At 47.9% G+C, this 23,048-nt stretch overlaps 2 protein-coding genes across 2 annotated transcripts in view; one reads left to right on the forward strand and one right to left on the reverse strand.

Moving 5' to 3' along the window:
* The window catches only part of CCDC146 (coiled-coil domain containing 146), a 124,331-nt gene extending 105,204 nt beyond the window's left edge, over window positions 1–19,127 (reverse strand). The window contains exons 1-2 of the mRNA XM_024196967.2: window positions 19,086–19,127; window positions 2,737–2,904 (exon numbers count right to left, since the gene is read on the reverse strand). Of these exons, the coding sequence (XP_024052735.2) occupies window positions 2,737–2,892 (156 nt within the window). The 5' untranslated portion in view covers window positions 2,893–2,904; window positions 19,086–19,127. The remainder of the gene's footprint in view (window positions 1–2,736; window positions 2,905–19,085) is intronic.
* Window positions 19,128–19,497: 370 nt separating this feature from the next.
* FAM185A (family with sequence similarity 185 member A) overlaps window positions 19,498–23,048 on the forward strand; it is a 68,533-nt gene continuing 64,982 nt past the window's right edge. Inside the window, exons 1-2 of the mRNA XM_029910827.1 lie at window positions 19,498–20,232; window positions 20,778–21,028. Of these exons, the coding sequence (XP_029766687.1) occupies window positions 19,782–20,232; window positions 20,778–21,028 (702 nt within the window). The 5' untranslated portion in view covers window positions 19,498–19,781. The remainder of the gene's footprint in view (window positions 20,233–20,777; window positions 21,029–23,048) is intronic.

Below are 23,048 nucleotides of genomic sequence, written 5' to 3' on the forward strand. Positions count from 1 at the left end.
GAATTGAGCATCTATGCACAGACCTCTTTGTGACTGAAGTCATACATTTTATCTCTGAGTACTCCATAAGTTCATTGAACAAAACCAAATGCATGTTATTGGAAGAAAAGAAATGTGACTACGAAATGAAAAGCCTGACCAAAACAGAAAGTACAAATAGTAATTGTTGAAAATTACACTGAGAATAAAGTAGTCTATTAGCTCCTTTTAAAAAAAATCACAGCAAAAGCTCTTTCACAAATGCCTTATGCACTTTATACACTCGTTTTCTGTATTCAAGTTTAATATGAGAAGTGCACCACCTACTAAAGTTGTCCAGCACTTCCCATAAGACCCCGTTTTCACTTGCTTATAACTTTGCCAAACTTCTTATGCAGTGTTGTTGTAGCTGTGTTGGTCCCAGGATATTAGCAAGACAAGGTGGGTGAAGTAATATCTTTTATTGGACCAACTTCTGTTGGTGAGAAAAAACAAGCTTTCCAGCTTACACAGAGCTCTTCTTCAGGTCTGGGAAACATCCTCTGTGTGTCACAGCTAAATACAAGGTGGAACAGATTGTTTAGCATAAGTGGTTAATAATATTGTCCAGTCCCCGCTTTTGATAGTCAGAGGCTTAGGGACACCCAGAGCTTGGGATTGCATCCTTGGCCATCTTGGCTAATAGCCATTGATGGACCTACCCTCCATGATCTTATCTAACTCTTTTTTGAACCTAGTTATAGTTCTGGCCTTCACAACATTCCCCTGGCACGAGTTCCATGGGTTGACTGTACATTGTGTGAAAAAGTACTTCTTGTTTGTTTTTTCAACCTGCTGCCTATTAATTTCATTGGGTGACCTCGTGTGTTATATGAAGGGGTAAATAACACTTCCCTATTCCTTTTGTTCAGAACATTCATGATTTTATAGACCTCTATCATATCCCCTCCCCCCACCCTAGTCATCTCTTTTCTAACCTGAACAGTTGGAATCTTTTTAATCTCTCCTGTTATGGAAGCTGTTCCATACCCTAATCATTTTTGTTGCCCTTCTCTGTACTTCTAGCAATTCTAATATGCAGAAATTTCCTTACAATCTTTCCTATAATTTTATCACATAAGTCTATACTGTGAATCTACGTTAATATTTAACGTTACAGGCCTCTACCATAGGGAAGGGGCTGGACTGAGCCCTTAGTAAATTCTAAATCAAGAGATTCATTTCCTAATTCTGTTTCCTGCCAAGCTTTTTCTGACCATTTCATTCAAAGAAGTAGAATCATTAGGGACCAGTTATAGGTAAATCCATAATTTTTTACCTTTCATCATGAGTTGTATTCTCCATGTAAATCTGAGCACAAGTTGAAATAACTGAGAATTTTTGGAATTACTGTCCTATTTCTAATTTGCAAGTGCATTTACCTCTCCCAGCAGCTCTGTACCTCATCCCCCAAAAGGTCAGTTAGCTATGTTACAGTTTTAGTTTCATCTTCATCAATATGGATCTATGTGATTGAGCTTTAGGCAGGTTCATAGTACTGGGAAGGCACTTGTGAAGCTCATTCTGGAGCTGTTACTTCAGGCTGTCAATTTAAAGAAATACCGGGGATTAAGGGATCCCTTTTGAATTGAATTGAGTATCTAGGAGATTGTCATGTACTGTGGTACCTTGAGTTTATGATAGCTTTGAGTGTGCTTCCTGTTTATAAAGTAACTACTTTATCTTGGGCTCATTAAACTCAGAAGATGTTGTATTTATATTTATCATAAATAAATGCTGAGATCGAAGACCAAAGGGTTTATTAATCCAGGATATGATTATTACCAAATTAACAGAAAGCACTTTCAAGTTATTACTCTAAACATTTTAATTAAATATCTAACAGTTCCTTTAATGCAGGCAGCCCTGCAAAGCTGCTTGGCTCCAAATGGCTTCTGCTACCACTACCAGCTCACAGTGCCTGTGATGCTTTTTAACTCTAGCTTTCCTCTCGCCCCTGCAGCCTTTGTGAAAATTATCATTTTAGCTGCAAAAATAATTACATAGCATAAAAATAAAACAGCACCATTCACAGACTCCTCAAGACCATGTCCATGGTCTCCCTACCTACAGAGAAATACTATTGCGTGTGCATTCCATCCTGCAAGATATATGCCCCCTATGCATGTTCTAATTTTGTAAGATAGCCAGACAGCTCTGTGGTCCCTGTCCTCCAATGGTTAGGGAAGAAAGAAGGCAGACTACCACTGGGGCTGTCAGCTGCATCATCTGTAAAAGTAAAGTTAATGCTTTGTGATTTATTGTATGGTTATTTCACCTTATTGAAGACTATTCCAAGTTTAATAACTTCTTCTCCAAAGTAAAAATAATTATTGTAAAAAGTACTAGATTTGCAGCGCTGGAGAATGAAATCCTCTTAACTCACAAAAGAAGTTCAGCATGGGCAACTGCAGTGCAAGCTTTCTCCAGCCCAAACAACTCTGACCGTAAGACACCATCTTTATTATGGAGGGCAAATCTGTCTCCATCTCCCATTAATCCTTGACATCTCTGCCAAAACTGCCAACACCAGATCTTCTTGTTGTGGTTGTTTTTGTGATGTGGTTCCCTATCCATTAGGAAACTGAGAAGATCACCAACTCATTTCATATAGGCCAAACAGCAAAAAATGGTAACAACTTTCAGTTGCTACCAACAGTTGCTGGATTTCAGACTAACTATTAACACTTGTATTATAGAAAGCTAGGTATACAGTACCTCATCGAGGTACTGAAATGCAGGACTTGCAGCTACATCAATGGATCCCTCATCTTGGATATTAATTGATGGAGCTATGGCATAAATAGGCTCCGCTTTCTCTGTTTCTGGTTCTGAGTCACTGGAACTGGAACTTTCTTCACCAGCATCACTCATTTTTTCAAAACTCTGTGAAGTAATAAAAATACCAATATTCAGCATTTATAGATCTTTAGAAACACACACGCTATGCAAGTAGGGTTGCCAATTTTGGTTGGGTTTATTCCTGGAGGTTTCATCACATGACAATCTTTCATTAAAGGTTAATCTTTAATTCCTGGAGGGTTGGCAACCCTATATGCAAGAGATGAAGAAAACAAAAAGATATGAGTTGGAATGAGACCTGTGTTCAAATAAAGAAAACCACACAGCTGTAACGAGACTGTGTCCCACTCTATTGTATAAATGCTATAAAACCCGTCTAATGGTTTAGTTACACTATAATTCTGTAGATAGAAAGATAGAAGACAATCCTCCCTACAGCACAGTCAGAGTCAAACGTTTTGAGAGCTATACCTGCACCTCTTTATTGGCATCATCCTATAAAGTGCAGAGAGCCCTCACCTCCAAGTGATTTAGGTGGAGGAGAGGCATTTGTAGGCCAGATTTACAAATTTTACCAAAATAGTTATGTTGGCTAGGAGTGAAGAGGGAGACAAAAATCACACCCCAATCAATACAGCTATGCAAGCAAAACCACCTTTGTAAATAAAATGTATAGTGGCAAAGAGTCCTTTTAATGGTATAGATCAGGGGTAGGCAACCTATGGCACATGTGCCAAAGGTGGCATGCGAGCTGATTTTCAGTGGCACTCACACTGCCCAGGTCCTGGCCACCAGTCCGCGGGGCTCTGCATTTTAATTTTAAATGAAGCTTCTTAAACATTTTAAAAACCTTATTTACTTTACATTCAACAAAAGTTTAGCTATATATTATAAACTTAGAGAAAGAGACCTTCTAAAAACATTAAAATGTATTACTGGCACACGAAACCTTAAATTAGAGTGAATAAATGAAGACTCGGCACACCACTTCTGAAAGGTTGCTGACCCCTGGTATAGATTGTTGTCTGAGGAGATGGTTTAGGTCCTTTTACTGGTATATGCTGTGCAGCTTTGCTGGTGTAGTTATACCAGCAAAGTCTTTATAGTATAGACTAGCACTTTGATTCAAATTGCTATAATTCAAGAAGTTTTTCAGAAGTTTGTTTCCTCTTGAGCTGTAGGAAGAGATTTTATTGGTTTGAGTCACAAAGTACGCTCTATCTGGCTGATGGTGAATACTGGGAGGAGTTTGACTCCAGTGAGTCAGATAACTGAGAAAAAAATTGTCATTGAGATTTTTGTCAAGACTCAATTAATTATATTTATTTTTCTGTAGTGAAGGAATTAGTATGTGTTAAGGAGGAGTCTCTCTCTAAATACATCTTATAATCACATCTTACTATTTTGTGACCTGTTCATATTTTTTCCATGTTAGATTTTAATTGTTTTTCTGTAATGTACATATATTCAGCAGAATAAAGTCAGATTATTTTTTGTACTAAAGTAGCTCCTATGGGGGCCCATTATAGGTACCATACAAACACAATATAAGAAGGCAATCTTGCCCCAGAGAGCTTACTGTTTAGGGCTCAAAATATTATATACATCCATGGAGCTTTAGTATCGCCCTCAAGTCAATATACAGGTCTCCGGGGGTTCCATTCTGCGGTTAGCGCGTAAAGCGAAAACCGCGTATAGCCAAAACCCCATTGAGTTCAATGGCAGGTGAAACTGCCCGCACTACAGGTATAGTATTAAAATTTTTGTTTTTTTTCCTTTTTTTTTTTTTTTTTTGCTTTTGCTGACCGCGTAAAGTTGAAATTGCGCATGTTAAATGCGCGTAAGATGCGACAGACCTGTAAACAGATCTTCCCTCACAGGGTCATGAAATTTACAAACAGGACATAAATACTAAAAACATTACATTATCTCAGCCCCAGATCATGATTTAGTTGGTGTGGGTCCTGCTTTGAGCAGGGGATTGGACTAGATGACCTCCTGAGGCCTCTTCCAACCCTAATATTCTATGATTCTATGATCTTGTCCATACAGGAATTCTTATGTAGTGAGTAACACCTCAAATAGCAACAATTAATCATGATAATTAAAGGACCAGCAAAAAAAACACCAAATACATAAACTGAATTACAGTGATCATGTTACCACAGTTAAACACATTCCCTCTCTGAATAGTTTACAACCTAAGGGACTTGTTTCAAAACCACTTGCTTGTGCAAGCAGTTCCACTGAATTCAATGTGCTGGCATGGCCTCTCCCTCAGTAAAACTTCTAGCAGAATGTTAAGAAAGAGGAAAAATTGGAAGATTTCTTGAAGTTTCCCCTCTCATTTTTCTGCTGGAGAGGTGCAGGATCATCCCTAAACCAAACAAATCCTACAGAACCACAAAAGTCCAGGGCCGCCCTAGGGTGACCAGGTGTCCGGTTTTCGACGGGAACACCTGTCGAAAAGGGATCCTGGCGGCTTCGGTCAGCAGTGCTGATCGGGCCATTGACTGTCCAGTTGGTGGTGCTGTGCAGCACGGCTGACAGGCTCCCTGCTAGCCTCTGCTCCACGGGCTCCCGGGAAGCAGCCAGTATGTCCCTCCTGGCTCCTACGTGTAAGCAGGGTTTGGGGAACCTAGGGCACGTGGTCCGGATCTGGTGGCGCCCCCATGGTTAATTTCATCTGGCCAGTGGCGCCCCCTGCAGGTCAGGAGCCATGAGCGCCAGCTCGCCCTGTTGTGGGGGGGAAGCCCTGAGTCTCGGCGCCTCCTCGCAGGGCTGGAGTCACTGGGCCTGCTCAACTCACTGTGGGGGGAAGCCCCGAGCCTCTGCGCCCCCCTAGGTGGGTTTCTGGCAGGGCTTTGGAGCTGCGCTCCGGCTCCGCTTCAGCTCCAGACAAAAACCTGCAGCTCCACTGCTCCGGAGCTGCTCCCTGCTCCAGCTCCAGGCTCCACCCCAAAGCCCTGGTTTCTGGGTGTTAATGGCCTGTGACAGAAAACAGGTTCTCCACCCCAGAGCCCACACCCCCAGCCAGAGCCCTCACTCCCCACCCCGCCGCGACCCAACCCTCTGTCCCAGCCCTGATCCCCCTCCCACCCTCTGAACCCTTCAGTCCCAGCCCGGAGCACCCTCCTGCATCTCAAACCCCTCATCCCCGGCCCCAGAGTCTGCACTGCTATCCAGAGCCCTCGCACCCCCATCCAGAGCCCTTACACCCCCTGCACCAGCGCAGAGCCCCCTCCCGCCCTCCGAACTCCTTGGTCCCAGCCTAGAGCACCCTCTTGCACCCAAAATCCATCAGCCCCAGCCCCACATCAGAGCCCTCACTCCCCCCCATCCCCACCCCCCAACTCCCTGCCTCAGCCCGGAGCCTCCTCCCATACTCCAAACCCCTCAGCTGAACCCCCCAGCCTGGTGCCCCCTCCTGCACCTCAAAACTCTCATTTCTGGCCCCACCCCAGAGCCTGCACCCCCCACCAGAGTCCTCACCCCCTCCTGCACCCCAGCCCCCTGAGCCAGCCCAGTGAAAATGAGTGAGTGAGGGTGGGGAGAGCAAGTAACAGGTGAGGGGGTGGGATGGAGTGAGTGGGGGCGGGGCCTTGGTGAAGGGGTGGGACATGGGTGGGACCTCAGAGGAGGGGCAGGGCAAGGGTGTTTGGTTTTGTGTGAGTAGAAAGTTGGCAACCCTACCGCCTGGCCCCACAAAGACAGTGTGCCTTTACACTGTCCCTTTATTTCTGGTGGCACTCCTGTTTAGTAGTGTATCTCCAAAGTAGTTGTTAAACCAAGGGCTCTCCCTAGTTATGGCTACCCAAAGATACCTCTAATGGGAGGAATCTCTACTATGGATAGGCTCCTACAGCCAAGATTACCTTTTATCTGAACTTTCTTAGGGCTAGTCGAGGGATAAGATGTGTGTTCCCCTCTCCTCCCATCCAGCATGAAATTGCCCATCTCTACTCCTGACCTTCCCAATCCTCTTACATTGGAAGGAGACATCTGCACAGAAAGGGGACCCTACATAGGTGGATCTTGGGGGCATTATCTGGTCTAATGGTATTACTCATGTGAGTTAGTTATTCATGTTCATAAGTGTTTGCAAGATCATGCCCCAAATTACAAAACATAAAAACAGCACAATTGCTGAGAAAAGGGAGAAAGTTGGCAAATTACTGAAGAAAAGAAGGCGGTAGGAAAGATTTCTGGAAGAAGTAGCTTTTAAGGAGGTTGTCATAACTATAAAGGGAAGGGTAACAGCCCTCCTGTGTACAATACTATAAAATCCCTCCTGACCAGAGACTCCAAAATCCTTTTACCTGTAAAGGGTTAAAAAGCTCAGGTAACCTGGCTGACACCTGACCCAAAGGACCAATAAGGGGACAAGATACTTTCAAATCTTGGTGGGGGGAAGGCTTTTGTTTGTGCTCTTTGTTTTGGGGGGAGTTCGCTCTTGGGACTAAGAGGGACCAAACATCAATCCATGCTCTCCAAATCTTTCTGAACAAGTCTCTCATATTTCAAACTTGTAAGTACAGCCAGGCAAGGTGTGTTAGTTTTATCTTTGTTTTCTCAACTTGTAAATGTACTTTTTGCTAGGGTGTTTACCTCTGTTTGCTGTAACTTTGAACCTAAGGCTAGAGGGGGTTCCTCTGGGCTCTTTAAATCTGATTACCCTGTAAAGTTATTTTCCATCCTGATTTTACAGAGATGATTTTTACCTTTTTCTTTAATTAAAAGCCTTCTTTTTAAGAACCTGATTGATTTTTCCTTGTTTTTAGATCCAAGGGGGTTGGGTCTTGATCCACCAGGAGTTGGTGGGAGAAAGGAGGGGGGATGGTTAATTTCTCCTTGTTTTAAGATCCAAGGGGTTTGGATCTGTATTCACCAGGGAATTGGTGAAGAGTCTCTCAATGCTACCCAAGGAAGGGAATTAGCACATTGGGAGTGGTTTCAGAGTAGCAGCCGTGTTAGTCTGTATCCGCAAAAAGAACAGGAGTACTTGTGGCACCTTAGAGACTAACAAATTTATTAGAGCATAAGCTTTCGTGGGCTACAGACCAGATCTAAGCTGGTAGTTAAGCTTAGAAGTTTTCATGCAGGCCCCCACATCTGTACCCTAAAGTTCAGAGTGGGGAAGGAACCTTGACAGAGGTCGTTGTAAGTAATAACATCAAAAGGTTATTATAACTTCCATACATGCTGTGATGTTGTCTAATTAAAATATAACCATGCAAATCATTATTGTTACCACTATTATATAATTGCAATGAATCTTATACAAAGTGTAACACATGGCCAGAAAGGGTTAAACAGCTGGCAGGCTAAATAACCCAGAGCCAACCTTTAAAGTCATGTTAGACAGGTATGTGAATGGTAATTAGGGCCATTTGATGCTAGAAAGGTTTTCATTTAAAAGTTCTAGCCTATGTTGTTAGAAGTGATACTAATTGTGTGTGTTTACTTATATATGCTAGCCATGTAAACAGACAGTTCCTGTCACTACAGCTATTGATTAAGAGATCAAAAGGGAATATTAACATTTAGATGAATTTTGGCTGCAATAATGTCATTGTCTATGTGTCTCTTATCCATTAAGCAGTTTATCGCAAACTTTAAAATTATTTTATGTTAATCCATGTAGTTAATTACTGGTGAGGTTTAGGAAACAGAAGGTTACATCAAAAGCCTATTGTTTACCCAGGATTGTATGGTCAAATGGATGCTAGAAAACTGCATAAAAGACCCTTGGATCCTGATCCCTTTTATTTCAGATCTGCTTGAGATTTCATGCAGGGGAAGCCTAAGACATAAGGACTGAGACCTAGTTCTGACTGGACCACCCTGAATACAAACACTGGACTATAACCTAGAAACTATTTCTGAAAGATCTCTTTGCATCTACAAAGCTCACCATCTTTGCTATGAATCGGAACCTCAAGAATTGAACTCATGTCTGTATGTATATTATCTTTTAACCTATATTCTCTTTTCTTTTTTAATAAATGTTAGTTTAGTTAATAAGAATTGGCTGTAAGCATGTATTTGGGTAAGTTCTAGAATATTCATTAACCTAGGGGGTAATGTGTCTGATCCTTTGGGATTGGTAGAACCTTTTTTATATGATGAGTAAGATTTTCATTAATCCTCATCATATTTGACTTGGGTGTCTAGGTGGAGGCCTGAGGTTGGGTTACTTTAAGGGAACTGTGTTGTTGGCTTCTGAGTAATCATTGAGGTGTAATAGGAGCTGTTTTGTGCTGGCTTGGTAAATCTAACTATTGGAATATCCACCAGCTTGGGGGATTGCCTGCCATATTTTTTGCAGTTCACCCTAATTGAGTGACTTCAGTTGGCTCCCCTGGGACGCCAGTCACACACACTCTATCCTAAAACACTGTGAAGAGTTCAATAATAGTTAACAAATAGTGATAAAATAAAAAGGTATTTAGCCCAAGTCAGGAGTGAATAAAGATCTGAGAATTTGGCTGTATTACATTCCTCCTCTTGTGTTTGGCAAAATCCCATCTTTATAAATGTTCTGTTTTACGAATGGAGGTCACCAAGTTTCTTGCATTAGTGGGAGCCAGCTCTACAATACTCTAGGTAACTAGAGGCCCCAACCAAGACTGTAGAGATCATCCTGCTTGGTTCTGTACAACAGATAGTATGAGACAGTGTCTGCCCCTAAAAGACAAGACAGACACAGAAAGTACCTCCATTTTATAGATGGGGAATAGAGGCACAGAGAGATTAAGTAATTTACCCAAGGTTATATAGAAAATCTATGACAAAACTGAGAAATTAACCCAGATCTATGGAACCTGAGTCTAGTGCCTTAACCACAGGGTTACCCTGCCTCTCAATTTTACTTTAATTTACAATTTTAAATTATTACATGACACAGTAAGGCTCATATTTGTACCACATTTGCAAAGCACCCACAAGTGTCAATTTTTGCCATTATGTAAAGGATCTCCTATATAGAGAGCATGTGGCTGCTCCAAAGCCACTGGGCTGATCTAGGCTCAGGTTCAAGGACATATGCAAGAGGGACTCGAAAACTTTCAACATTGACAGCACAATCTGGAAAGATGCTACTAGTAATAGGCTATAGTGGAGGACTGTGCTGCACCAGGGAGTCAAAGAGGTTGAAGAGAGGTGGTTGAGAGAGGAAAAAAAGAGAAGAGAGCACAGAGGAAAAGGCAGCAGGTCTCGAGAGCTAGTAGTAATTTGGCTTCAACCTCTGGCCCTGCACTTTACATGTGCATTATCTATGGCAAGGAGTCACTTGGGTACTGGACTTTTTAGCCACTCATGGTGCTGTAGCATGACACACAGAAACTGAACTGCTTTGGTGCTTACACCATCATATTTTGAAATGAACAGTTAGCATTCAATGTAAGTGATCTTTTGTAACACAGTCAACCTTTATATATAAGCTATAATTTCATATTTTGGATTGTAACTAGCTACAAAATGAGGCTTTAGGATGCAGCTGCTGTTCTCCACACGCTCAGTGACACAGCATATTATCTCAGCTGTTGCCCCACTGATTGCCAGGCTGCTGTAGTTTTACCACCATTTTGTCTTTTATAGCTCCAAACATTCTCAAGGACAGATTGTGGCCTTCTGTAAAGGTTCACTTTGTGCTCTGTCCTCTTATACATCTTTCTGTGCTTTGTCAACAGAAGTAAATTCAGGTAAGACTATATTTTCATCTGCTTCACAATGGCAGTAACTGCTGTGCAGAGAACTTGACATTCTGTTGCAGCACTGAGTACTAGCACAGGCCAAATTAGTTGTGCTAGGTGGAACCCACCCACAAATTAGCCTAGCTTGCCATCCCCTCAAACCTACAATGTAGTATGTAATGAATTGTTTTTTTCCTAACCTAAAATTGTTTACAATAAAATGACAGAAGTCAGGATTAAATTGAAGTAAAATAGATAAACATAATTTTCTTTCTGAGTGGGTTCCAAATCACTATTTGAAATAGCACAATTTAGATCTCTCAGATAAAAATTCCAGTATCTTCCAACTCAAAAACCAGAGCGCCAAGTCTTGAGAAAATAGCCCCTGCCCTTTTTTTGAGAACCGTTGTCGGGGGAAAAAAACAAACACAAAAGTGTTGTATCATTTACATTTGGCTAATGAAAGGTACAGTGGTCTCTTAGGGCAGTGAAATCTTTGAATGGTAAAATTTAAGCCTGCTTTTAGTGCTGTTTGGAATTCCTTCAAGGATGTTTTGACTTTTACCGATAGATTTAAGCAACTATATTTGCTAATGGAAAAAAACAATTTGATTGCCTCCTGGAGGAGTCAAAACATTGTGAGACCAATGTAAACAGCACAGATGCCAAGACTGAATCCAGGAAATATTGTGCATAAACATATACACATATTGATAAATAAAATAATTTTCATCAACAAAATGTTAAAATTGCTAAATGTTTATTATCTCAATGTTGCTGCTGTTTTGTTCAGGTCTCTAAGCCATGCTGAAAGATTTTAAGAAAAAGAAACAAAGGCTACATGGAAGAAATTCTAAACAGAGATGAAGAATCCATGTGTGTGGGAGTGTGTGTTGATATATGGCATTCACACTGTAGGTTGCAGTTACACTATCTAAACCAGGGGTTCTCAACCTTTTTCTTTCTGAGGCCCCCTGAATAGGCTATAAAAACTCCACAACAACTGTTTTTCTACATATAAAAGCCAGGGCCAGTGTTAGGGGGTAGCAAGCAGGGCAGTTCCCTGGGGCTCCATGCCTGTGAAGCTAAGTTGCTCAGGCTTCAGCTTCAGCCCTGGGTGACAGGGCTCGGGGCTTCAGCTTTCTGCCCTGGACCCCAGTGAGTCTAATGCCAACCCTGCTTGGTGGACCCCCTGAAACCTGCTTGCAGCCTCCCACGGGGCCTCGGGCCCCTGGTTGAGAACTGCTGGTCTAAACTATTCAGGGGGGAAGAACTAACAAAGCTATGTTGTTTTTAAAATAGAAGCAGTTTGTACTGTAATAGACATATGCCATTCTCCATGGACCTAATATAAATTTATAATTAATACATCAATTGCCTCCCAAATACTGGAATTAAAAAGTACCTTGGGAGATACTAGACTTTAGGGTCACAATGCAAAGCAGAGAAGTTACATTGTATTCCAATATCTAAAAAGTGAAATGTCTAATTCAAATAGAAATGAAACTTGGAACAAGTTACAAACTTACACAATGGTTCTACAGTTTTGGAATGTTTTCAGAATACAGATGTGCACTGCAGATGCAGTTTTGCCTCCCAGCCTGGGTAGAGAGCCTTGTACTAGCTGAGCTCAAGCTATCGTGCTAAAAATAGCACTATGGACATGGAGACTTGAGCTCTCAAGTCTAGCTCCAGTCCAGGCTGCAATGTCCATACTGCAATTGTTAGCCTGATAGTTGGAGCACCACTAGCAATAGCTCAAGCCCTGCTAGCGTCAGTCTGTCTACCCAAGCAGGGAGGTTTGCTCCCAGTTGCAGTGTAGACTTACCCAAAGAGGCCAACGCCTTGATCTTGCACTGAGAACTGCAAGACAGACACACTTTTGATCTCCAATGAAGTCACACAGAGGTCCAGCCAATGGAGCAGTTTGCAGTATTGAGTCATAAGTGACTTACCCAAGGCCACATCGAAAGGTCTGTAGCAGTCAAGAACTGAACCCAGATCCTGAGTCCAAGTCCAGTGCCTTAACCATAAGACCCCTTTAGTAAAGGGTTCTGTGGATAAATCAGAATAGAATCAAGCTCTTTCTCTCCTAGCTGCAGGAGCGCCGCCAGCTTTTCTGCCGCCCTAGGCGGCGGAAGGTCCCGCCCCGAAATGCCACCCCCCACAGAGGCGGCAGAAGGTCCCACCACCGAAATACCGCCGCGGTCGCTGCCCCCCAAATTGTAGCGCCCTAGGCAACCGCCTAGGTCACCTAATGGGTTGCGCCGGCCCTGCCTAGCTGTGTTAATTTTTGCAGGACTAACAGGAGTGAAAAACAGTATAATCTTATTGCAGATACTCAAATAAGATAAGACCCTGTATATGCAGATGGAGCAGATCTGCTGCTTAAGAAGGTACCATATTTATACACTCTCTCTTCATAGAAGAATTGCCAAATTAAATAGAATTGACAGTCCCTTTAAACTTTCATTCTTCAAATTTAGAAACTGAATTACAGAAAGATGTATGTTGAGAAACACATTTTATTGAATTATTAGTAACTGCCAATCATCCAGTCTTAGCGTTCAAAGACTCCTCAGGTTCAGCTTTTCAACTTTACACATGAAAGATACAGAAAGCACTACAATTGCTCTTCTCTGCACTTGTTGTCTCATAGTAGTAGGAACACAGATTCTTTGCCAGAGTAATACCACATTGTACATTTTTAGTACTGAAGTAGCACACTAAAGAGATGTCCTCTTTTATTAACTTAAGCTTGTTTAACAATTATGCATCCAAGTTAACTTATATTTGCATAAATTGAGAACACAGAGCCAGACGGTGGAACCATTTACTCATAATGATAAGCAGTTACCACACAAGCAATCCAATGGACTTAAATGGGACTACTCATGCAAGTAACTAACTACTCACCAGTATGAGTAAGCAGAGGTGCCAACCTCCCGGGGGGTGCTCGACTCCCTGCTCCACCCCAGGCCCCACCCCCACTCCATCCCTTGCCCCGAGCTTGCCTCTTCCCAACTCCTCCCCTTCTCGCCCCTCCCCCTGCCGCTTCCTGACCGCGCTCTTCCCCCCTTTCCCCCAGCGCATCCTGCATGCCACTGAACAGCTGATTGTGATGGGCAGGAGGCACTGGGTGAGGGGGGGAACTGATTGGCAAGGCCCATGGGCAGAAGGGCTGGGGGGAGAGGGAGGGACTGATCTGCGGGGCTGCCAGTGGGTGCTGAACACCCACTATTTTTTTACCGTGGGTGCTAGAGCCCCAGAGCACCTACGGAGTCAGTGCCTCTGTGGCTCACATAGAGGTTCACAACTGGGATCATAGCTAATGCCCTCGTAATAGGTGTTATAGCTAAGGCTACGATTTAATCACTGGTATTTTTAGTAAAAGTCACGGACAGGTCACTGGCAATAACCAAAAAGTCATGGCCAGTAACCTGTCCATGACTTTTACTAAGAATACCCATAACTAAATTTTAGGTGCTTGGGGGAGGGTGGGGAGGGGTGTGCTCTAGCGGACGCTGCTGCTCCTGGGGGTGGGGAGTGGCCCGAGGCCCTGCCGCCACTGCTGCTCCTGTGCGGGAGGGGCAGCCAGGGGCCCGCTGCTGCCACTGCTGCTCTGGGCAGGGGACAGCCCGTGGCCCAGCAGCTACCACTCTGGGCCGGGAGGCGGCCCGGGACCCCACCGCCACTGCTCCTCCAGGTCGCCGCCACTGCTCCTCCAGGCCAGTGGGTGGTCTGGGACCCCACTGCCACTGCTCCACTGCTTCCACCACTGCAGCTGCGCAAGTCATGGAGGTCCCAGAAAGTCATGGAATCCGTGACTTCTGTGACCTCTGTGACAGACTCGCAGCCTTAGTTATAGCGTGTATGTGTACCATGCACGCCTTCTTGATGGAAATGGTCCATCTGAATAAGTTTCTTCTAGAGACTAGTTCCTTGTCAACACACAATCTTGCACCGGTTTAATTAAACCCCCCTCAACCCTCTAGGAGGGGTGCGAAGGAATGTTCGGTTGGTGAGTAGCGATGCCAGGTACTCTGTGCGTCCAGGTTCATTTCCCCACGTGGGCTACCTAAGGGGAGGGTAAGAGAACAGCTCCTGACCCTCACAGCAGAGCTCCAGCCTGGGGCCATTTCAATTTTACTAGCCTATAAAATATGAGACTTGTCCCAGAAACACAGGTATCTAGACATAGGGGTGCATTCTAATCAGCACCGGTAACATTGTAGCAAATGAACATAAGATCTGAGCTGTTTCCCAAGCACCTGTGCAGTGTGCAGCACTGACTGTGTCAAGCCCAGGTGACTGACAGAGTGAACGGGGAAGGTTAAACGGAAGTGGAATGTGCTTAGGCAGATGGGCAAAGGTGACAGGCTTTAGCGATGGATTTGTTTGATGTGTGCATTGCATGTTTATGTAGCTCTAAAACCAGGGAGACAGGATTCATAGTTACATGAAAGGGCTCGGTTCTGTTTAGCATAGTAAGTCATGTACATCAGGATTGCACCGAAACATAGAAAGCAACCAAATCACACAGACGGCAATACAACATCCAAAGACTTCAATCCTCAGTATACCAAGAGAACTTCCAAACACTTCTCAGTGAAAAACTGGCCATATGCACACCTGGAAATGACAACGTAAGTGTCAAAGAAGACTGGGAAGCCCTAAAACAGACCATCCATGAGGTTTGCAAGGAATCCATTGGCCTTGCTACCTGCCATCATCAGGACTGGTTTGACAACAACACTACTGAGATTACAACCCTTTTGGACCAGAAAAGAAAAGCTTTCTGCGACTGGCAAAACCAACCACTATCCAGTCAGAAGCAGAGCTTTTTCCATCAGCTCAAAGCTGAAGCTCAAAAAAGGATCTGAGAAATCAAAAACAAATGGTGGGAGGACAAAGCAAAAGAAATCCAAACATTCGCTGACAGACATGATATGCGGAGCTTTTTTTGTGAGACAAAGACCCTATACAGACCAAGCTCATGTGGCCTCATGCCTCTGAGATCCGAAGATGGTAGTACTCGTCTTAAAGATAACGAATCCATCAAAGAGTGCTGGAAGGAACACTACCAAAAGTTTCTAAATCAAGACTCGACAGTGACTGACGACACCATTGACTCCATCCCTCAGCACCCAATCTGGGAAACTCTTGCCAACCCCCCAACACCTGAGGAGGTCTGCAAAGCAATTAAATAAATGAACAATAAAGCACCAGGTCCTGATGGCATACCAGCTGAAATACTGAAAGTGGGGGGGAGAAACACTGACTAACAAGCTTCACTTGCTGCTCCTCAAAATCTGGCGCACTGAAGAAATCCCTGCTGAATTACGTAATGCTAACATCACCATTTTCAAAAAAGGAGACAGGGCTGACTGCGGCAACTATGGAGGCATTGCCCTCCTCTCCATCGCTGGGAAGATTCTTGCTAGAATCTTACTGAATCGCCTGCTCCCTCTTGCAGAGGAAGTACTTCCAGAGTCCCAGTGCAGCTTCAGACCATCACGAGGCACAACCAACACGATTTTCGCAGCGATGCAGATCCAGGAAAAAGGTGAACAACACCAGAAGCTGTATATGGCCTTTATCAATCTAACCAAAGCCTTTGACTCTGCCAACCATGAGGCTCTGTGGAAAATCATGTCAAAGTTTGGCTGCCCAAACAAATGTATCACCATTGTAAGCCTCCTCCATGCCCAGATGACTGCCACCATCCTGTGCAGTGGCTCTACCTCTGAGCCCTTTGTCATCCAAACTGGCGTAAAACAAGGTTGTGTACTGGCACCCACCCTTTTCTCCATTTTCTTAGCAGCTATGAAAACATTAACCTAAGATCGTCTACCCCACAGGGCATTGGCATCCAACGTTGGATTGACTTTGCCTATCTTGGCAGCCATCTCTCAAAAAGGGCAGACATAGAAGTCAAGATTTAGCACAGAATTCGCTGTGCCCAGGGCCGGTGCAAGGAAGTTTCGCGCCCTAGGCGAAACTTCCACCTTGCGGCCCCCGCAGCCCTGCGGCAGCTCCCCGCCCTGAGGCACCCCCCCCCCACGGCAGCCCCCGCCCTGCCCTGAGGTGCCCCTCCGCGGCAGCTCCCCCCCCACCCCAGCTCACCTCTGCTCCGCCTCCTCCCCGAGCATGCCGCCCCTGCTCTAATTCTCCTCCCCTCCCAGGCTTGCGGCGCCAAACAGCTGATTGGCGCCGCAAGCTTGGGAGGCGGGAGAAGTGGAGTGGTGACTGTGCGCTCAGGGAGGGGGCGTAGCAGAGGTGAGTTGGGGTGGGGAGCTGCCGCACAGCTCCCTGAGCCAAGGGGCTGGGGAGCTGCCGCGGGGGGTGTATGTGTGCCTCAGGGCGGGGGGGGGGAGCTGCCGCAGGGCTCCCCACCCCAGCTCACCTCTGCTACGTCCCCTCCCCGAGCACGCTGCCCCCGCCGGCAATGACAATAATTGCATGGAGCGGCCGCTGCGCTGGGAGAGGGAGTCAGAGCCGCACGTGTCAGTGCGCCGCCGGCAGCCCAGCCCAGGAACACGGTAAAAAAAAATTGGGGGCACCGCTTTTTGGCGCCCCCAAATCTTGGCGCCCCAGGCAACCGCCTAATTTGCCTTAATGGTAGCCTTTGGCAGACTGTCTCACCGGGTGTTCAACAATCACAACATTAGAACACTAGACTTTGTTTATAAAGTGGTGGTAATCCCAACTCTCCTCTATGGCTATGAGACTTGGGTGACCTACAGAAAACTCCTGAAAAACCTGGAACGCCAGCACCAGCACTTTCTTCGGAAGATACTCAACGTAAAGTGGGAAGATCATTGCGCTAATGTCAGTGTCCTCACAGAGGCCAACATCTTCAGTGTTGAGGCCCTGATTATCCAACACCAGCTGAGGTGGAGCAGGCACTGTGTGCGTGTGCCTGATGTACGCTTACCAAAACAACTGCTGTACGCCCAACTCACCAAAGGAGAAAGGAAATGGGGAGGCCAAAAGAAATGCTTTAAAGACACCCTCAAGATAAACATAAAGAAATGTGGCATCAACACCACACACTGGGAGACAGCAGCCCAGGATAGGGATAATTGGCAAAGACTTGTCAGAGAGGGAATGTCCACTTTTGAGGAAAACTGCCTTGCCCTGGTCGCAGAAAAATGCCAGAAAAGAAAGGAAAGACAACTGTTATGCAGCAATCGTGGCCCAACCCTGTCTTCTAACACCACCTGCAATGTCTGCTAACGAGCCTGTGGCTCAAGGATCAGACTCCTCAGTCACCAAAGAACCCATGAAAAATAAAACCTGTGAAAGAGATCATCCTCGACCTCGAGGGATCACCTAGGAATTTAAGTATCACTAACAACTGGTAAATCCAGAAGTTACACCTATACCTATTATTAATAGTATTAAGCCCCTTACTCCCCCAAAATAGAAGTCAAATGTGCCTCTGCTCCTGGCTGCCTGAGGGCTCGTCTCCCCAATGCAACTCCAGCTCTGCCCTCTGATTCCGCTATGGCCATTAGGACAGACTCCTGCTCTGACCACTAGGTGTCACTGTAACCCACACACCTTCTGAGTGTGGTGTTCTGTCCCATCTAGTGGCACCGAGACCACTTAGAGAGATAAAATGAGTCTGCTCTACAGCGTTAGCTATCAGCCAGTTGGCTTTTAGCTCATGCAGTAGAGGCTCATGCTTTAAGCCCCGGAGGCACCAGGTTCAATCCCACCCGCCGACAACCGGGGATCTGTCCGCGTTACATGCGGGGGCTCATCCGGATTCTAACTGGGAAGTCTCTGAAGCTTGGGATGCGCTTCCTCAGCTAGCGGAAGTATGTAACCTGCACACCTTCTGGGTGTGGTGTTCTGTCCCATCTAGTGGCACCAAGACCACTTAGAGAAAGAAATTAAAATGAGTCTGCTACCAGCCACTTAGCTTTTAGCTCATGCAGTAGAGGCTTATGATTTAAGTTCCAGGTTCGAGCCCGCCACCAACAACCGGGGTCTGTCAGCGTTACATCACCGCCAACACCTTGGCGTGTAACACCACCCATGGTGCCCCACCTCAGGAAATTCGTGCCCTCCCCATGCCCCTCACCCAGGGCCGCCTCCAGCTTTTTTGCCGCCCCAAGTGGCAAAGAGGAAAAAAAAAAAGAAAGATAAATCTGATTGAGCTGCTGCTGAAGAGCCGCCGAGGAGGAAGCGAGGGACTGAAGGACCTGCCGCTGGATGTGCCGCCCCAACAACGGACGGAGTGCCGCCCCTTTCTATTGACCGCCCCAGGCACCTGCGTCCTTCGCTGGTGCCTGGAGCAGGCTCTCCCCTCACCGAGCTACCCAGGGTGCCCACCCCATGCCTCTCACCACACTGCCAGGGTGTGCTTCCCCCCTGCAGAGTGGACCCCTCCACGTGTGCCCCACACCCTGCAGAGTGCGATCCCCTCCCCCAAATACCTCACGGCTCCCCCACCCTTTAGCACCCCAGCCCCCTCTTCTTTTAAGCCAGCGTCTCTCCCCCTCAAGGGACCAGCCACAGCCGCTGCACTGAGGCGTCTGTGCCACCCGGGGCTCCTCTTACCTGGTGTTTCCTACCCAGTCAGGTTCCTCCTCCGGGGCGTTTTGTTCCCTCCAGGTCCCCTTAGCAGCTGCCTGGCAGCCTCGAGCCGCATGTTTACCAGCCCCAGAGCGTCTCGGGTTGTCATGGAGACACAGCCAACTCCCCCCCCCCATCCGCCGCACCGCCTCACTACCCTCTTTCCCCCTCACTTCTGATTGGTGGCAACGTCTCCCCCCCTGTCCAATAGGAGCAGAACAGGAAAGACCCCCACCCTCCCCCGTGGCTCCTGGCCAGAGGACTAAGGGGCCGCTGAGGGGTCAGGATGTCGCCCGCTGGGATTTGTAGTTCATCCTGCGGCCTTTCTCTATGAAGTTGCTGTGGCTCAGAACTACAACTCCCAGCAGCCACCTGGGCTCGTGGGGGTGGGGAGCGCCTGGCGGCGGCACCCACCAAGTTGCCAGCCTAGACTCTGGCAAGTGACTTGTTCCCCGTTCGCCACCCCCTCCCCCCGCTGCGAGTTATGTGAGGGAGCTGCAGGGGGGTCCCCTCCTATGAGCTGTGCGCCCCAGCCCTCGGGCAGGGCGGGCCCCATAACCCGTCCCTGTAGTGCCCGGTGGGGGGCAGACCCCACCCTCGCCCGCGGTGCCCGGTTCCCACAAGCCGCGCCCCGCGCGGAGGAGGGCGCTACAGCAGGCGCCGGGATCAAAGCTGGGCAATATGCGGGCCCCCTGCCCGGGCTGGTGGCACCTGGGAGTGAGGGTGGCAGGGGTCCGGCGGGGGCTGTTGAGCAGCGGCGGCCCCTGGCGAGGGACGAGTGCCGGCAGCTGGTCACGCTCTGCCCTGTTCGTGACGAGCCCGGCGGGCCCCGAGGAGGGCAGGAAGAGGGGCAATAAGCCCCTCAAGGAGTGGACGCTGATTGTCAGCCCGTTCGGCCAGCTGAAGGTGCGGCTGCCCTGCCACGTTACCGTGCGCCCCCTGGACCCGCTCCGCTACCCGGACGCGGACAGAGCGCTGGTCACTGTCAGCGGGGTGGACAGCAGCCTCCCCCAGGGTGTGGATCTGGATCGCCTACAGGTGAAGTACGACGAGGCGCTGAAGGAGATGATGATTGTCTCGGACCACATGGACAGCAAGGCCGCTGTTGTTGTGAAGACACCCATGAAGTTTGGTATGTGAGGTGTAGCTGGTTCAGATGTAGTATTCTGTGTAGGTGAGGTTTGAGTATGCGCCCTGTGTGTCCAATCCCTGTTCTCCCACACACTGAGACATGCACCTGGGCCTGTTCCTGGGTCCCCCTTGTCCCTGGGCTCAGGCCTCTCCTGCCATCCCTTTTTGTAAGACTGACAATGCTGTTGCAATAGTGCCAACCTCAGGCCCTCCCTCCACAAAATCATGAAACTTTTTTTTAAAGGGTTCCTTTTCTTTTCCTGTTGGCTTCATAGAGTTATAGAATCATAGATGATTAGGGTTGGAAGAGAGGCTTTAGGGTACACTGACTTCATATTTTCAAACTTTTCTATGCAACCAGAGGGGCTAGAAATGTACTTTTTTATTTGAATGAAAGCTGAGATCTACATGCCATCTTTTGATTCCAGCAGCTGAAGCTGTAAGAAAAACACCAGGTATTATGAGAGTTGGCAGCACATCATCGGGCGTTGATATTGTTTTCCAGTTGAACTGGTGATACTGACAGTTGGCTGTGCACACTTGCAGTTCACAGATTTCTCCCACCCGATCTGTTACATGCAGCCAATCCTCCAACACAACCTCCAATTGAGTCAGAGTCACGAGCTCTACTAGCTTGTGTTCTTTTGGGTATCTCATCTTACCGGTTACAAAAACTGGAAGACAATAGTGTTTGCAGTCATAGAGACAGGGATGCCAGGAGAGGCCTCTTCTTTTCCAGTACAATTCCTATGTCATCCCTTAACAGTGAGAAACTCCCTCTGAATCCAGACAGTGCTGTGAGTACAAATCCTACAAACAGCTCAGCTGTATTGCCCAGTGGCGCTGGAACATTTTTAATAGCGGTGGTGCTGAGAGCCAGATCCCTTACCCCCAGTCTGCCCCCCTTCCCCCAGAGCTGGGGCCGGGAGCAGGGCCGTGTCTCTGGGAAGGGGGGACCCGGACAGGGATAAGGGGGCCAATTCTGTGGTCACAGCTGGGGGTGGGGCTGGCAGCCACATACAGGGCCAACGGAGGTGCGGGGCGGGCGGCTGCAATGGGGGACCAGAAGCAGGGCCAGATTAACCTTCTGTGGGCCCAGCTCCAAACATATTTGTGGGCCCCCATGGAAGCAATGGAGCATGGCACGGAGGAGGGGGAGGTCCCCAGAGTGAGGGGCCAGCCAGGGGCAATGGGGAACGGCATGGCAAGGGCGGCCCCGCTCTGCCCAGCCCAGTGCGAGGGCACTATTTACAAACCGGCAGATGCCAGATGCACACTCAATCAATCCCCTGTGCTGCCAGCATGCTCCTTCCCTCGGGCGTGGGCCCATGACCTGCCACACAGCCCCCCTCGCCCAACACAAACACCCCCGACTCCCTATGGCCAGAGACCCCTGGACCCACTACGCCCAGCGCCCTCCCCAGACCCTGCCACAAATGCACAGCATCCTGCACAACACCACCCCTGCCCACAGCCCCACCATAACTGCCCAGCACCCCACACATAATCCCCACTCCCTTGTGCCCCAACACACAGAGATCTTCCCTGCCCCTTCACATCTCAGCTCCCCCCCAGACTCCCCAGAGACTCCCTCCCCCACGCCCTGCCTCCCAGCTGAACTCACCGGCCCTGCTGGGAGGCGACTGTGTCTGCTGGGCTGAGCCGGCAGTGCAGCCAGAGCTGGTCCCAGGGTCGGGAATCGCTCCGGCCCCTTGGGAGTGGTGCGATCAGCCAGGCCAGGACCTGCCCCGGCTGGGCTCCCTCAGGACCCACTTGCCTGGTGGGGCCTAGCCAAGCCCTCCACACTTTTCCCCCACACACACCTGGCTGAGACTGGCCAGGCTTCTGCACCAGTCCCAGGCGGCTCAGCTCCGGGGAGACAGGCGGGGCCCCACAGGTGGTGGGAAGCAGAGACTGCCCGGAGCCGGAGGTGCACTGGGGTCTGGCCAGGGGGCAGAGGGGAGCCAGTGGGTGGGGCCAGCGGGTGGGGCCAGGGGGCAGAGAGGAGCAAGTGATGGGTGGGATGGGGGGAGCCAGCAGACTGGTGGGGTCTCAGGGAGCAGTGCAAGCGGAGTAGGCGGGGGCCCCTTCTGAGCATGGGCCCGGCTCCATGGCACCACTGGCACCATTGTAAACCCGGGACTGACCAGAAGCGGAGGCGCGGGGCTGGTGGCCACATGGGGGGCCAGAAAAGGAGGTGTGGGGCTGGCGGCCATGTGGGGGACCAGAAGTGGAGGCGTGGGGCCAGTGACCAGGACCCTCAGGCACGGGACCAGCAGCCGCGTGCAGGGCCAGAAGCGGAGGCGTGGGGCCGATGGCCAGGACCTCCGGGCATGGGGCCAGGACCCAGCATGCAGGGCCAGGAGCGGAGCCCCGTGTAAAACCTGGTAGGTGCTGCAGCACCCCCCCTGCACCCCTAGTTCCAGTGCCTATGGTACTGCCACCAAATGTTGGTAGTTGCTAACCAGGCTTGGACCAATAGCTATATTACTCCTTAACTGCTTTGCACCAGAGATGAACCCCAAATTTCAGCTAGGCCCAAGGGCTGTTGTTTGGCTAAATTCATAAATGTTTGAGGCACTCATACTACTGAAATAAGTACCATAAATGCCTGTTAAACAACATGTACAGATATATGTAAACATCTTTTTCATAAAAAGAACAGGAGTACTTGTGGCACCTTAGAGACTAACAAATTTATTAGAGCATAAGCTTTCGTGGGCTACAGCCCACTTCTTCGGATGCATATAGAGTGAAACATATTGAGGAGATATATATACACACATACAGAGAGCATGAACAAGTGGGAGTTGTCTT

The sequence above is a fragment of the Terrapene carolina genome, unplaced genomic scaffold, assembly GCF_002925995.2.
Source record: "Terrapene carolina triunguis isolate 2854851 unplaced genomic scaffold, T_m_triunguis-2.0 Scaffold68, whole genome shotgun sequence".
Lineage (NCBI taxonomy): Eukaryota > Metazoa > Chordata > Testudines > Emydidae > Terrapene > Terrapene triunguis.